The 17,328-nt window shown below is 39.6% G+C and overlaps 1 protein-coding gene across 1 annotated transcript; it reads right to left on the bottom strand.

Annotated features, from left to right (window-relative positions):
- Positions 1-6,148: 6,148 nt before the first annotated feature.
- Positions 6,149-14,720, bottom strand: smtla (somatolactin alpha). The gene is made up of 5 exons (XM_072694892.1): positions 14,705-14,720; positions 11,677-11,867; positions 8,583-8,696; positions 6,626-6,805; positions 6,149-6,352 (listed from the first exon to the last, which is right to left on the bottom strand). Exons 1-5 carry the CDS (start codon positions 14,718-14,720, stop codon positions 6,149-6,151), a joined length of 705 nt encoding a protein of 234 aa, XP_072550993.1.
- Between the last annotated feature and the right edge of the window lie 2,608 nt (positions 14,721-17,328).

Here is a 17,328-nt window from a genome sequence, read left to right as displayed (position 1 = left end):
TTAAATGCTTGAATGGTCCTGTGCCTGGTTTAGTTCTTGTCTATTGGTGGAAAGCATACTGTAGAGGGCAAATTAGCTTTAGTGTCAAAATAACAATGCAATTACTCCGCAGAGGATAACACTGCTGGTGCTGAATTGGAACAAACAGGATTTTGTAACAGTCTTAAAAATTATTTGAGAGTTCCAGTGCAAAAAGTTAGGACACCCCACTAAAACCTTTGTAGTTTTTATGTGTAGTATATTTAAACGTCTGGACGTTTGATGTTCGTTAAGAGGTAATTTAATCAAATGTGTGAAACTGAAGAAATGTTAATTTGTACATTTACATTTAAGGCATTTAGCAGATGCTCTTATCCACAAAAGTGCTTTGCTATTTACCCAAGAAAAACTAATAATAATTCAAAGATACCTCTAATCTTAGACTCTACTAAACACAAGTCAATATGGAGACCATAATACTCTACTCTTTACCCAAGTATTCTCAGAAGAGGAGGGTCTTCAGTCTGGGTTTGAAGACAGGGAGTGTTGGACTCCCAGCTGTTCGGACACCCAGGGGAAGTTCGTTCCACCACTTCGGTGCAGGACAGTAAAAAGTCTGGATGCTCGTCTTCCGTGGATCTTAAAGGATGACGGGTCGAGCCGAGCCGTACTTGAAGCTGGAAGGGCTCTTGGTGCAGATCGGCTTTTGACCACCGCCATCAAGTACGGAGGAGCTGGTCCCTTCTTGGCTTTGTAGGCCAGCCTCAAGGTTTTGAATCTGATGCGGGCAGCAGCTACAGGAAGCCAGTGAAGAGAGAACGCAGCAGTGGAGTGACATGGCTGAATTTATAAAATGTAAGGAATACGTTAGGACATCCTATGCCATTTTAGTTGTCATTTCCCCTTTCAGTTAGATAAAAATAACTTCAGTTAGACGTTTCCTATAAAGTTCTTCCAGTGTTTGGCATCAACTGGGAAAAAGTTTTTCCCACTCCTCCAGGCAGAAATCTTTCAGCTTTAGTTTGTAGACAGATGGTCTCACGTTTTCCTCAAGCTTCCTGAGATACAATACAGATGTCCTAGCGGATTGTTCATCACACTCCCACCTTTCTATGACAAATGGTTCTTCTATGGCATCACTTAAGGAACCATTTGTGACACTATTCGTTTTTATTTTTGAGTGTATGCACACGTAACATATTTGGAGAACAAGTATAATTAAACATGCCTAATTTAACAAATTGAACAAATTTGCCATATTAAATACTTAATAATCTGTCATATATAGAGGAATAAAATAATAATAATAATAATAATAATAATAAAAACTGTTTTTACTATATTTCCGGTGTAATATTCAACACATTAACACTCAATACAAAAGCTAGTGAATGGGTGAGAGCTGTTGGAGAGCTTTCCAGGCCCTACTGCAGCAAAGCAGCCCCAAACCATGACATCTCCACCTCTTCATGCTTCACAGCTGATACGGGTTCTTGTGCTCAAATGCTGTGTCTGGTTTACACCGAACATGTCCTCTGTTACTGCGTCCAAAACATTCAACTGTGGATTCATCGGCCCAAAGCACATTGTTCCAGATGTCCTATTCTTGGTCTAGAAAAGCTAATCTTTGTGGTTTCTCTCTTAGGGTAGATACTGTACTTTGACTTCATCTGTGACGAGAGCGACCTGTAGATCCTGTGATGACATTTTAGGATTGTTAAAGACTTCTTCTCGCATTGTGTGGGCTACTGTTGGACTAAACCTGCTAGGATGGCCTGACCTGGCCATGTTGGCAGTTGCAGCACTTGGAACCGCTGATTTTTTAGATGTTTTAAGATCCTTTTAAATCCGTTCCCCGACTCTGCATCTACAAACTTCTTTCTAAAGGCTTCCGGAAGCTCTTTAGATCTCACCATGGTAATAACACTTACTTTACCAATGAAACCAAACTAATATTTAAGATTTAAATAAGACAAACCCTCCAAAATCCCCTCTAATAATGTTCTAATCAAGGATCTCCACCTGATTCTAATTTTGAAATAGTCGTAAATGTGGGAGTGTTCTAACTTTTTCCACATGGGAAAAAGTATTTTATTAATTATATGATATATAAAAGACATTTCTTCAGTTTCATGTGGTATGTTGTATTACCTCTATTTCTCAATATTGTTCAAGTGATGTCCAGATGTTTCAATATATGACAAAAAAGGTTTTCATGGGGTGTCCTAACATTTTCACATGACTGTATTTACACAAGAACCAGTAACAATTGAACATGCTCTGTGATTTTGTAAGTAAATATTAAATTACTGAGATATTTGGACAGCTCTAAGTTAATAAAAAGCATTGGTGAATTCAACCAGCATGTGGCAACATGTGGCAAGTATTTCATAAGTATCTAACATTGGGTCACCAATTAAAATTATTTTTTATAATGTAACATAACCTCTACTTTCCAATGCATCACTAAATCTCACAACACACTTATTTTTCCATACAAATACGGGCAGTAAATGTGACCCAAACCCCCCTGTTTGATGGGAAATGGGGGCCGCAATGTGATCTCATAGCAACCGGGCCTCTAAGGCATGGAACTTTTGCATTTCTGCCAATGTATCATGTTTTCTTTAATAACTGCCCACCACTTTGTTCCCATAGTGATACACAACCTCCAGGGCCAGAGAGTAGTGTTCTTGCGTGCTTGTGGGTTTGCAGCGAAATACCCAGTGTGCCACCGTGCAATTAATGTCTGTAACTGTCTTGTTTGCCATGCTTTCTTCCCCTGGAGTAATAATTCCAATGGTCAATTAACCTGCACAAAGAAGGCCAAGAAGGAGGGTGAGTCGACCTGTTCATCACCTATTCTCTAGCTTTTGCATTGAGTGTTAATGGGTTGAATATTACAGGGTAAATTTACTGTGTACTTCATTATTATTATTACTTTATTCCTCTATAAATGACAGATTATTCATCACCCATTCTCTAGAGTGTAAATGTGTTGAATATTACACAGTAAATTTGCCAGTGTAACGCTAATAATGTTGATTTAACAATGGCAATTTTAATGTGTATTATTATTTTTATTATTATTATTATTATTATAATACTTTATTTCTCTATATATGACAGATTATAAAGCCATTCAATTGGCAAATTCTTACATGTTCAATTAGGCTCTTGTTAGGAAATCTACAGTATACCTGTTCTCCAAATACGCTACATGTGCATACACGCTTAAAAATGAAATAAAAATAAAGGTAATAAATAATAAATAAATAAACTTGCTGCTCTTGCTGCAAAGGTTCTTCATTAATTCACATATAGGTCACATCTCTATTACAAAAAATGTTCTTTATGGAAGCAAAAGTGGCTCTTCTATGGCATTTGTGGCATCACAATTATTGAATTATTGAATAATGTTTTTAAAGCTATACTTGAATTTATAAACAGCTTAATGCAGTAATTGAAAATGAAAATGTTGGTCCCAGTTGTGTGCTAAAAGTCTCTATTTGTGTAATTATACATTAACAACCACATAATAACAATGTTACTACTGGTCATGTTGTACAGTAGTACACCTTGTTTCATTACACATCTGTATCCAATTTTTCAACTGCAACAGAACAGCAGTTCTCATGAATACAGTTACCCTCCCCTGCACACGTATAACTGCCTTAGCGAGAGAATCCTGTTAAAGCTATTCAGATACACTTGTATAATTATATGAGTATATATATATTAAAAGACTATCCTACATTCTCAGTTTCTCTGGTTTTTACTATTTATAGACTATGTTTTTAAGGAAATTAACTTTTGCATTGTATTTCATAAACTATGGACATCAATTCCCCCAAATTTAAAATAAAAATATTTCTATTTAGATCATTCATTTATTTGCAGAAATGACAACTGCTTAAAAACAACTGCTCAAATAATGCAGAGAAATTATTATAATAATTAGAATGCAGATAAGTTATTATCCAGTTTTAAACACAGTACTAATATCTGAACTTTGAGAGCATTCAGAAATCACTTAATTACACAGTATCTGAATATCAAAAAAAAAAAAAGTATTGGGACACCTGCTCATTCGTTCTTCTTCTAAATCATAATCTTAAAAGAGTTTTTCCTGTTTTTTTTTTATTTTTTTATTGGAGTAACTGTCTCTACTGTGCTGGAAAGAAGACTTTCTACCAGATTTTTAGAGGAGCACTGCTGTGAGGACTTTCACTGCATTCAGTGACATTGCTGAAGTTCACCACCCCACCTCATCCCCAACTCTACCCAAAAGTATTTGATGGAGCACCGTCCATCATTCCAGAAAACACAGTTCTTCCACTGCTCTACAGCTCCACACTGGGGGGCTTTATACCCCTCTAGGTTCATAATGTTTATCTGCTGCAGAGAGTCTGTATGTGTGTATATACTATAAGTATGTGTGTGTATAGGGACATATATACAGTCTATGTCAGATAAAAGTTATTAACGTTCCACACCAAAGAAACACAGCTACACTGGTGCAGATCTGATATGGAGTATTTATTGAGATCAGTATGCCAGACAATACAGTACCATCCAAACCCAAGCAGTCAGCGTCTCACCTCTGGGGCAGGCCAAAGATAGATATATTTTCTATGAGACTTGGTTATATCTTATGCAAATTTCCATCCTGCTCTGCAAAAGTAGTTGTTGTTTTTTATACATTTCAACCACAGCACAAATGCATACCCCCACACACACACACAGCACTACCCATAGTCAGCTCCTTTGCTGTCCCTGGGTCTTTCCAGTAACATGTGTTTTTATCTGAAGCTTTTCATCTGAGTAATACCGAGGTGAAGCTAGCCTCACTTTAAGAAGAAAAAAATTATATTTATAAAAAGGGAGAAAAAAAGAAAAAGAGTAGATCTGTGTGAAAGCACTAGAGGCCCGGAGAAATAATGAACAACAGTCAAGGAACCGGGGAGGAATACAAACTCCAGTTAAGAACAAAGAGGCAGTCAAATCAATGGTGAAATATGCAGATTCAGTGAAAGCGCAAACATGCCTTGCTATCCGGCGGAACCCTGGCCGCAGTCTCTTCGCCACAGTCTCTTTTTGTTCGCTCGACAAAAGAACAAATATCCAGCTTTGCTTTAAGGATCGAAATTTATACACTGCAAATGTATGTAATCAATCTAAATTCATACAGGGAATATAGTTCAATCAATGGCCTGCATTTATTATAGTTGTTAAGACTGTAAGACCTTACACTAATCCACGCCCATTTACCATATAGCTCCATTATATAGGTGTACAAGTACAGACTGTAGCCCATATGTAGGTCACCTGCCAATGACCAGATGATGTTTGGGCGGTGGACCTTTTTCTCAGCACAGAAATTTGCACTGGTAGAATACACTATATGGACAAAAGTATTAGGACACCCGCTCATTCACCGAGCACATTTCTTTCTAAAATCAAGGGTATTAAAAAGAGTTGCTTCTGCTTTTGTTGGAGTAACTGTCTCTACTGTCCAGGAAAGAAGGCTAGATTTTCTAGATTTTGGAAGGGGCATTGCTGTGAGGATTTGATTGCACTCACTAACAGTGAGTGTTAGTGAGGTCAGGATGTTGGGTGAGCACCACCCCACCTCATCATCCACAACTCCACCATCATTCCAGAGAACACAGTTCTTCCACTGCTCCACAGCTCAATGCTGGGGGGCTTTATACCCCTCTACTAGCCCACGCCTGGCATTAGGCAGCAGCATGGTGCCAAATAGGTTCATGATGTTTGTCTGCTACAGAGAGTCCTATTCTATTGGCAATACTTCTCTACGATGACGAGACAAACTGTGTGTGTGTATGCATTTGCATACTTGTGTCAGCAATGGGTGCAACTTTAAGTAGCTGAATGCATTCATTAGAAGGGGTGTCCACAAACATTTGGACATATAGTGAGTACCCTGCCAAGAGCTGCCACTACAGTATCTAACTGCTCTCCAGCACAATGTAGCTACAAGGTAGGGGTTTCTAATCAAGTGGTGGGTAGCACTGCCAGTTCAGCATCTAAGAAAAATAAAGGTTAAAACAGAGAATATTCCATTTCTATATATCTCTACTTTTTTTTTATCTGCTACAGAATATGACCAGCCAGACTACTCAAGGCCAGACACATTGCTGTTTTCTCAGTAGAGAGAACAGCTGAGCTTGTCTGTTTGACGGCACTTCAGGAGCTTCAGGAAGGTTTCCATCTTGTGGGCGTCTTTCTTGAAGCAGGTGAGCAAGTTGTAGTCCCTGAGGACGGACTCCAAAACCTCAGGCTGGACGTCATACTGCACCACTCCAGGTTCATACACAGAGGCCGGGGTCAGCACTCCCTCGTCCAGCATCTGGAGATCAACACAGATGATTCGCAGATGAATTGCAAAGGCCAGCTTAGATTCATTCAGTGAAACTAAACCTGAGCTGACCTGCTATTGACATGTTGCTATGCTAACTGTGCTGCCTAGAATGTCCTTGAAAACGTGAGACACATGCATGATACCATTCCATTATTTGATAGCAATATTAGCCTTTTAGCTTCAGGACAAAAGACAACATGCAACCTTTGGGCATGGAGCATGGAAACTATCAGCAGGTGTCAGTAGGTGTCAGTAGTATACCTTGCGAATCAGGAACACCACTCCTTGCTCCAGACTGACCAATTTATCGGAAACCCACTTGGTGCGATTGAGGAGAGTGTCTGGCGCACCGTCATAGCGATCCAGAGTGGTCTGCAGGTAAACCAGTGGTTCGATCCAGGATTGCACCAGCATCAACACGGCATGAAGGATCCACTTGTCCTGCAGAGAGCAGTATAGAGCCCGTAAGCCCACGGCCTCCACAGAATGGCCTTCTGAGACCATGTCCATCTCATAATAGACCTGACCGCGAGCCAGTGGGTTCTTAAAGAAAGTCCACCGCAAGGGTCACATTCAATCTCTCAGCGGTTTGTGCGACTTGTATAACAGGTATTCAATGACTTTCCAATGATTTTCGAGTGGGTGTTCAAACTCTGCCTGGAATTCAGACTGCAGAAATGTGCTGAGTGTGTCCACCTCAGATGGCCAGAGCCATTAGCCAGAATGAAATAAAAGGTTAGAATTGCTGTAGATGATGAATATTGAAATCGGAAATATCTGGTTTGAGTGGCAGAAGCAATTTGGATTTAATCTAAAAGGTCACCCACCGGTCCGGCATGGATGCCACACAAAAATCCATACAAGAAAACAGGTGGAAGCACGGTAAACAGAAGAGCTATGCTCCCAATAAATAAGCAAACCCATTGGTTAAGAATACCCTTGCTAAGCCATGTCAAGCTTTTCTTTTTCTTCATGTCAGGTGAAAGAAGCACTCGCACAGAAAAAAGGAATGCATCTAAATGCCCTCAAGATCTGCTTGTGTTCACAACAGAGTGACCACTCGGGCCGAATCATGTAAACCATACAACAAGTTCAAATGAGCTTTAGCTGGGAGACGGGGAAACTGTTGGCTTCTGTTGAGTGCTAAAGCTCTCTGCGGAGATTGGTAGCTGTTGTTGGAAATGTTTTCAGTGTATAGAGCTTTACTTTAGGCTACTTCAGACCCTCTGTGAATCACACAGGTTGAAGGAGGTGGGTGTAATCTTGCAACAACAAAAAAAAAAGAAAAAAAAAAAACATTTCTCAACTAAGTTATTTTCTACCACTTGGTGTTATGAGGGAGTGTGGTGAGTATATCTGACATTTTTATATTTATTATTTTTTATATTTTATTTATTTATTCATTTGTTTGTTTATTTGTATAATCCAGGTAACTACTGATATTTGTTATTTTCATTTACTAAAATGTAGTGTTTTAAAAACACAACAACAACATAATAATAATAATAATAATAATAATAATAATAATTTATTTGACTTGTTTTTATGTAAATCATATATATATATATATATATATATATATATATATATATATATATATATATATGTTTTATGTATATCATTTCTCAACAAATTTTTTGGGGGGAGATTTCCAGTTTTAGAAATTAAAAAGAAATGTAGTACTGCTATTATTTTTCAAAAATAAATAAATAAATAAATAAATAAATTAGTAAAAATAATGATTAAAAATTCATGCTGAAAAACTGAAATACTCTGAATACTCTGAAATACTCAAAACTGTTATTCATTTTTAGTTTACTTTAGTGTTTCCTCAGTTTTAATTTATTTTGAAAACATAAAAAATATATACCGTAAAAACTAATAAATATACAGTCTTTGTCGGGTATTTTATTTAATTTATTTTATATATTTGGTGTTACTGACCAGTGTGTAGTTAGTATGTAGTTTCATTTTCATTTTAGATCTTTCATTTTTAACTAGTCATGATCTCCAATATAATGAAAGGAAAATAGAAAACAAAGACAAGATCATTAAGCATTAAAAGAGGCTTCGCTTCATGGATTGGCTGAGCGGAGAGAAGCTAGGGCAGCAGCTAAAGGCTCATTACTTGGAACTGGAATGGAGCCACAGCTCACGCTTCATTTTACAAATGAATGAACATTAAAAACTGTGAAGCGTCTCGTGTCCATCTGCTCACCGATATTTGCTGGAGTTCACTCTTGGAGCTTGGGATGGGGAAGGCCTTCGTGACGCAGGTGTTTCCGCCTTGGTTTCTGAAGGCTCTCGCTGAATAAGGAACAAACATCTCCTCCTGCGAGACACACAGTCCAGGCAATCTCAGGACTCCACCCACAGTTCCAAATAAGGACTTCCTACTCGTCATGATTCACGGCACCTGGGACGTTGTATGCACATACGTGGCGACCCATGTGTCAGAAAGTCAGATGTCTGACTGGCTGCCCTGTATGCCCTTTTATAGCAAATTTATCATTTTTATAGCGAGGCTGAATGATAGGCTTTTTTAAGACCCTCACTACCTTTGTGATTGGACGGTAGGTCGCGATCTACGTATTGTGTACCCCTGTTTAAGAGTGTATGTGAAAAATTCACATATAAAGTCTCACAGTAGCTGGAGATGGCATAGCACTGCTCATCAGACCATATATTTAGGCATATGTCTGAAATTATTGCCACTAATAATATGATAACGTATGATAATCCATGCCAGCTATTTCTCCGTATGTTCTCACCCTGTCTTTGTTATTTCCTTGTGTGAAAAAAGAAGGGTGGAAAAAGAAACGCTCTCACTGCATCTAATTAGACATATGAAAATGGAAGTATTGCCATTTGTCAGGAGATTATGATTTCTAGGGTATCAGTTGCCAGGGATTCAGCTAAATAATTCATATTCTGCCATGGCTTTGTCTGAGAAACTGCTTTCAATTGCTGTGAAACATCTGGCAGTCTATATCCATCTGATTAACATTAACCTCTCATTAATTCAGACTCTGACAGAAGAAGAAAAAAGATCTAGTTAATGTGATTTTTTATGTATTTATTTATTTATTTTTTTTTTGAAAAGTGCAGAAAGAAACTCACACCGCTTTCCTAATGATTTACGGGTTGGGAACAATATAACGCTTTAAACGCAAATATTAATTATTGTTGAAGTGAACAGTGCACCGTTCAGATCTGTAGATGTTCACCTCAGAGATCACTGATCTTCTAGCAGGTCTAATACAGACCATCTCAACAACAAGACTAACTGGATTAGGCTGAGATGAAGGGGCCAGGTTTAGGGCTGGGATTAAGTTTTGTGTTGAGGTTAAGGTTAGGGTTAAGGCCAGGATAAGGGTTAGGATTAGATTTTGGAAGGAGATTAAGGCAAGGGATAGAGTGTAGGTGAGGATTAGGATTTGGGTTGAGATTAAAGTAAGTATTAGGGCCAGAATGAGGGTAATTATTATGGCCAGGGTTAGGGTTAGGTTCTGAGTAAGGCTGGGTTAGGTTTTCGGTTGAGGTTAGGGTTAGGATTAGGGTACAACTTTGGGTTGAGATTAATGCTAGAGTTAAGGCCAGGATGAAGGTGAGGATTAGGATTTGGGGTGAGATTAAGGTTAAGATTAGGGCCAGGATAAGGGATAGGATTTGGTTTTGGGATGAAGTTATGGTTAGGATTTCGCCCAGGGTTAGGTTTTGGGTTTAGGTTGAGGTATGGATTAAGGCCAGGGTTAGGTTTAGGGTAAAGCTGGATTAGGTTTTGGGTTGAGGTTGAGGTAAGGATTAAGGCCAGAGTTAGGTTTAGGGTAAGGCTGGATTAGGTTTTGGGTTGAGGTTAAGGTTAGGATTGGGGGCAGGATAATGGTTAGGGTTATATTTTGGGTTGAGATTAAGGTTAGGGTTAAGGACAGGATAATGTTTTTTTTAGGATTAGATTTTGGGGGGAGATTAGGGCAAAGTTCAAGTCCTGGATGAGGGTTAGGACTAGGTTTCTTTTGGAGGAGGGGGTTAAGGCAAGGGCTAAGGCCATGATGAAGGTGAGGACTGGGATTTGGGTTAATATCAAGGGTAGGGATGAGGGTTGGGAAATACCAGAATTTGGGGGGATGAACATGCCTGAAAGCCTGAATTCCAATGTAACATCCTATAAATTCCATCTTTAACTTGTGTTCACAACAAAGCCTCACCACCCACCACCCTGTCACGTCCCTCTAGCTCAGCCATATCTGTCAGTCTGAGCGCCAGTCATTAAAGGTGGGTCTGGCCTTGTATCCCCAGAACTCCAATCCAAAGTTCTCCCATAATATCATCTGTTAATAGCATGGTCCGAACTCGCAAAATGATGCTTTTCTCATTCGTGGTATTATTTCACCTCAGAAAGTTTGTTATGAACCTTTCTAACTGTTTATGCAGGCTTAGATCAGTTTATGTCAGTTGTCATGATTCATGCAGGTGTCGTGTAGCCCGGGGAATGGTGTCCTACTGCAAAATGTTACCAGTTATTATCCTGAATTCATCCTATTTCAAAACCGGTCATTACTGTATCTGCATCTGTAATGACTCCAATGTCCAAACTTCTGCACAGTCGTCTGAATCAATTTGCCCAATTTCCTGCTGCATATTATATTCAAAAAGTCATTCTGACTTTATACTTTTAAATAACTCCTGAAAGCACTCTTGATGTCAACTCCCTTATATATATGTTTTATTATTCATAAACTCCTAATTTAACACCAGTGATTCCGTTCACTAAGCCTGTGGGAACATCTGCATGGGGAGATCTCTCTCGGCCATACCCATAGGTCAGTTACCCTGGACAACTTCCATGTAAAAATGAAACCCTATTGGCTCAGAACACACTTAGTGGGCAGTTTCTGAATTCTGTAGATTGTCTACACTGTTAGAAGTATAAGATCCTTGAGGGACTTTTGGAGGTTCTTCAGTTTGAAACTGGAGGAACCTCTGAAGGTGCTTTGAGGAACCTTTAAGAAAAGGTTATTAGCATCGTATACTTCTGACAGTGTACAAGAGGCTAAAGTCCACTATCCGAATTAAGTGAGAGCATTTAAGTTACCAGTTTTGGGATTATATGGTAATATGTTACCAACCTAATGGTGGTATTTTACAAGCAACTGTGCTGGTCCAGTAGTTCCATATTTGTCAGGGTTGTGGGGCCCAGTGTGTTATCTTTTCATGGGGCCCAAGATCCCTGGCAATCCAAAGAAGAACACATCCCATGCCTAATGTTCCAAAGTTTTGTTCAGCAGTGTGTTATTGATGGTCAAACTTACGAACAGCGTGCAGGACTCCTCTGAGATTCGGGAAATGAGCTCAGCATGCTGAATGACCCGGTCCAGCAGCTTCTCCTGAGAGATAGATGCACAGCGGGACAGGGAGCCAGAGTCATTGCTGCAGTCCAGAGGCAGCGCCACTGACCTAGAGAGGAGAGAGAGCAGCACACTCCACGACCATGCCTGAAGCACTGATGCACACACACATGCGCGCACACACACACACACACACACACACACACACACACACATTCACATAAACATACTGGTATGAAGAATTTCAGACTGAAAAGCTTAAAATGTATTATTCTGAACATTAGATGTGAACACACATCTAAAAATAATAATAAATAAATCTTTAATCTAATCAATATTTAAATATTTGCACTATTTCTTGAAAGAAAAGAATAAACAAAATTCTGCAGTATTTCTAAAACGCAGCCAAAAATCTTCCTACTCTTTGTTGGAAGAATCAAAATATGATCTGCACATTAGTTTTTTTATTTTTTTTAAGAAATTTAAATTTTGGGTCCAAAAGCCATAAATATCTCAAATATTTCATGAAAGAAGCAAAAGAAAACACAACTGTATACAGTCTTTCAGAAAATCAGCAAAACATATTTGACTATTTCTTGAAAGAAACAAAAATGTGCAAAAAAAAAAAGATTTTAAGAATTAAAAATGAGAAAATGTTTTGGAAAACCTTAAAATTATATGCAGTATTTTGGAAAATCTTTTTAAAATAATAATAAAAAAAATATTAAAATAAAATAAATATGTGCTGTACTTTTTATAAAGAAGGAAAGACTATTTCTTAATATAAACAAAACAAATGAGCACTACTTTTTATAATAATAATCAAAAATTACTAAAAAATAACAATATCATGCACTGTTATGAACAAAGGTGTAAATAAAAAGGGATCATCTTGGTATATTATTCATGTACTCCTACCTCAGCTGACCTTCAAGGAGACAGGATGTCAAGATGTAATTACATTTGACCTTAGCAAGGCCATTCGAAGAGCCAACACTAGATAAATGAACCGAGCTGCGCGTCAAGACAGTGACAGTCAGATATTTCACACTGTGTACACACTGCGCTCAATTTTGACCTCAACTGCCTTAGAGAATCAAGTTTTTGTAAAATCGACACCCAGCCCTTATGATTTTACTCATTGTGATTACACTTCTTGCAGTACACTTCTTGTACACTCACCAAGCAATTTACTAGGAGACGAAATTAATAATGGATAGGGCCTCGTTTTGCTCATAGAAGAGAATTGACACGTGGATTGCTTTAAGATTCTGGTCAATGTTCACCTATCTCCTGTTCTACCACATCCCAAAAGTGTCTACTACTGGACTCAGGTCCATTGACTGAGAAGAACCTCGACTGAAGAACACTGAACCCATTGTCAGGTTCATGAAACCAGTTTGAGAAGGCTTTTGCTTTGAGACACACTGCATCGTCCTGCTAGAGTAGCCATCAGAGATCCCAGCAGAAGGCCAGCAACAATCCTCACACAGTCTGTGGGGTTCAAGCCATAATGGATATTAGCCCAAAATGAGCCAGGAAAGCCATTAGACCACTTTCTCCAGTCTGGACCATTGCCACATAGCCAACTGGGTCCACGGATTCAAGCTGTTTGTGTCGAATTCTGACACTACCATCTGTGTTCCTCAGCGGAAATCCAGATTCATCACATTCAGACCAGGCTACAGTATTCAACTGCCCAGTGTTGACCAGCCTCAGCCTTCTGTTCTTCACTTCTGGCGTTGTAGCCCATACTCCTCAAGGTTGGACAGGTTGTGTAGAGTCCTTCTCCATCTCCATTGACATCTCTCATCAGCAAGGCATCTTCATCCGCAGAACTGACCCCTCACTGGATGAGTAAACTCTAGAGACTGCTGTGCTGAAAATCTCAGCAGTTATACGAATACTCAAACCAGCCCATCTGCCACCAACAATCATGGCACACTAAAAATGACTGAATCTGAAAGTTCCCGATTCAGAAGACTGACATAAGCATTACCTAAAGCTGCTGGTCTGTCTCTGTCTCTGGTCTATTTTATATACTGCTCTACTGCCACACCATTGGCTGATTTGATAACTATTACATCACTTATTAGGTGGACAGGCCTTCCTAATAAATTGCTAGATAAGTGTAGATGCAAAGAACACCAAAGCCAGCTGTGCCTGAACAATCCTCACACAGACCCACACTTCTAGAAAGAAAGTCATCACATTAAAGAGCTAGGCCTGAACCACTGACACACACTAACACACATATATAAACCAATCAGCCATAACATGACCTCTACAGGACCTTTGAAGGCATCCTGTGGGACCTAAGTCCAGGTGAGACCTCCATGAGCATCAATGAGCCTTAGGGGCCCATGACCCTGTCGCAGGTTCACTGGTGGTCCTGTCTTAGAACACTTTTGGTAGGTACTGACTACTGCATACCAGAAAAAAAAAAAAAAAAAAGACCTGCCTGATGTTCTGGAGATGTTCTGACCCAGTCATTGTCTAGAACATCACAGTTTGGTTCTTGTCAGAGTGGCTCAGGTTCTTCTTTACCATTTTTCCTGCTTTTAACACCTTCATCACCTTCGAGAACTGACTGTTCACCTGCCGCCTAATATGTAGATCCACCCCTTGACAGAAGCCACTGTAGATCAAGACAACCAATGTTTTTCCCTGTTACTCGAGCAAAGTTTCACATGGACATGCTACAAGTGCCACTACGAACCGCTGACCGTTGACGCCCAGACTCTGCATTAGCATACATTCATGAACTATGTCTTTTCAACAAGGCTGCTGGCATCCACATTTATTTTACGAAGTAACTTATAATATTAAGAAAGGGAAAAGAACCAAGACCCAGAACTCACAAAAGCTTTTGATTACATTGGTAAAACAGCTTTCCGCCGCTAAAAGGAAAGGCTAAAAATAATTCAAGTAATTCAAAGTCTCTTTGCTAGTTAGTTTGCTCCCTGCCTCGCAGAAAAGAGAGAAGAAATACCTTGAAGTCTGCTCATTTTGCCATGCATTTCGCTGTGGCCACCTACCAGCGCTTCAGTTCAACCTGCCTTTATACAGCAGCAAACAAACGGCATGCATGATCGTCTGTATATTAATAGGGGTTACCTGAGCGTGTGTAAAAGGATCCCTCTTGCCAAGGTCAGTTCGTACATATGCAGGCCTTTTGGGTGAGAAAAAAAGAGCTGTAGTAGTGTGGGAGTGTAGGTCATGCCATGAGTACAGTTTATGGGTTCGCAAAGTCAGAATAACAATTCAACAGCAATGCCTACATGTGTTTTAATGTAATCTATATAATTCATACTGACTGACCAGATTATTAGGTATATATATATATCAATGTTTGTTGACCATTTTGTCAGAAACAGCACCAGAAACGTATGGGTGAATCTTTCAGAAGACACAGAGAGGACCTAGAGGACACCAAGAGGACAGTAATGGGAATAATTACGTGATGTATAAAGTACAAGTGACTGGAGTAGAAGGAGAAGTGTCTTTAAGCTCCAGACTTAAGTGGAAGTACTAAAGTATTTAACATTTCTGTACTTAAGTATTGCGAGTAGTTTATTCTAAAATTCACTACGTAAGTACTGAAAGTAAAAGTACAGTACTGTGTTCTGTAGTTCTTACAGAAAGCAGTCAAAAGTTTGGGTATCAGTGTTTATATTAGTTCAGATGCTCAGACTTAAGCACTGTCTCAGTTCCTCTGGCTGTAGTAGAAGGACAGGACTGTAGAAGACAGAGCTCATGAACACGAGTCTTCAGTTCACTCTCTTAACAAACTTGCCCAAAAGAGAGAGACAGCTGAACAGACCTGACTCAACCCGCCACATACAAGAGTTTCACCTGTACAACCAGTGAGGAGAGCAGCTCAAACCCCTGAGCTTCACTCTCTGTAAACTCAACTACAGCTGAAAGATCTCAGGCTGTTCGGACACATACAAGTATTTGCAGGAGGTGAAGATGGAGGAGGAAAAGAGTTTCTTCTGGAGATAAACTAACAGAGCTCTAGCGTTAGTGTCCTCAAATGATGAACGGCAGCATGGCTCGATCGCTTGATCTGCTCAATGCTGAGGCGGCTTCATCGAACCCGGTGACAGCGCCATCTAGCGCTCTGGCACAGTTATAGTGTGGGTTTGAAATGATTCGTACTAGTTTTATAATTGTAACGAGTAACGATGTAGCACATAAACAAACTATGTAACGAAGTAAAAGTATTAAACTCATCCAGAATATGCAGTGAAGAAAAGATCTACTTCCTTACTATACATCTCTGCTGATGATTTCCGGCTCAGCACTCGAATTCTGCACGATCATTACTTTACTTTGCAATACTTTGTATGGGGAGTTTATTTCAGCTCTGGCTCTTCGACAGTAAGGCACAGGTTCCCCTTAGATAAAGGTTGCAGGTCCAGGGGTTCACGGATGCAGGGAATTGTAGTATACTGAGACGCTGAAGCTGTCACCTCGCCGCTTACACGTGATCACTCAGGTTTGTGGATGGTGGAGCAGATGGACGCTAGCGTTTCAGGGTGCTCCCGTGTCTGTGTTACCTTCTGGCTCTCTCCTTTTAATTAGGCTGTTATAGTCAGACCTGCCGGAGTTGTCCGAAACACTCTGATACTGCCCAACATTCTCTGCCCTCCATAAAATCCTCTCAGAACTAACTCTGTCTCTTTACCTTCTTCGAGTAAATGGTCACCCAGCCCGACCTGCTGGAAGATTGCCCTCTGAGTTCCCCTCTACCTGCGTCAGACCAGCTGCCACCTACCAGTCCGACCATCAGGCCCCCCACCTACCACCACCCATAACAGACCAGCGGCTCACCCTCCTACCACTGCTACCTGTCTAATGACCATGTTCAAACCTAAATGGACTCTGTAACTATCTGCCACTATTAATATTAATATCACCACTATTAACTATCTATTGTATCTGGTTTGGTAATTTTTATCAATAATGTTTAAATAGTTCTGACCAGAAGAGGATGGGTCCCCTATGTGACTTGACAGGTTCTAGGTGCTGAATGAAACTTTTCATTAGACACTCTCATATTTTTCCTCAACTAATGTTTAGATGATTGATTTTCCTTCAACTTGAGTGAGTATTATTTAAAGGATTTATTGATGTAGGTTTGTGAGTAAATATTCTGCTCTAGCATTCCCAGCCAATCAAGTGGACAGCAAGTGTAAATAAGCATACAGCAGGCCTTTCACAACTTCAATTTGGACGCCTTGTTACAGTTGGTAATGTATACGGTTTACTGTTTGCCATTTACTTTGTCATCCCACCTCTGGATGTTTCTTTTTATTATCATTATTTCTATTGTAACGCTTCAACCGAACCTGATCCGCTCCCAGCTGTATGACAGTGATTTCTCTTCTTGAGCAACGCTTGGATTTCCCAGTAGTAGAATTTCCCATTTGTTCAAAATCAGCATAACAGCATCAAAGAAGGGCCGAAGCTTCTCTAAAAACAAACAACAACTGATATATCCATATGTAGATTACCAGCCCTATCCCTTTCTATTATTTGTCTGTCACCTGCAGGAAAGTACATATTGCTCGTTCCTCTCTCAGATGAATAGGAGGCTCACGCTGAGCTTTT

This window comes from Salminus brasiliensis, chromosome 13 (assembly GCF_030463535.1).
Source record: "Salminus brasiliensis chromosome 13, fSalBra1.hap2, whole genome shotgun sequence".
Lineage (NCBI taxonomy): Eukaryota > Metazoa > Chordata > Actinopteri > Characiformes > Bryconidae > Salminus > Salminus brasiliensis.
This window is presented reverse-complemented; position numbering and strand designations above follow the sequence as displayed.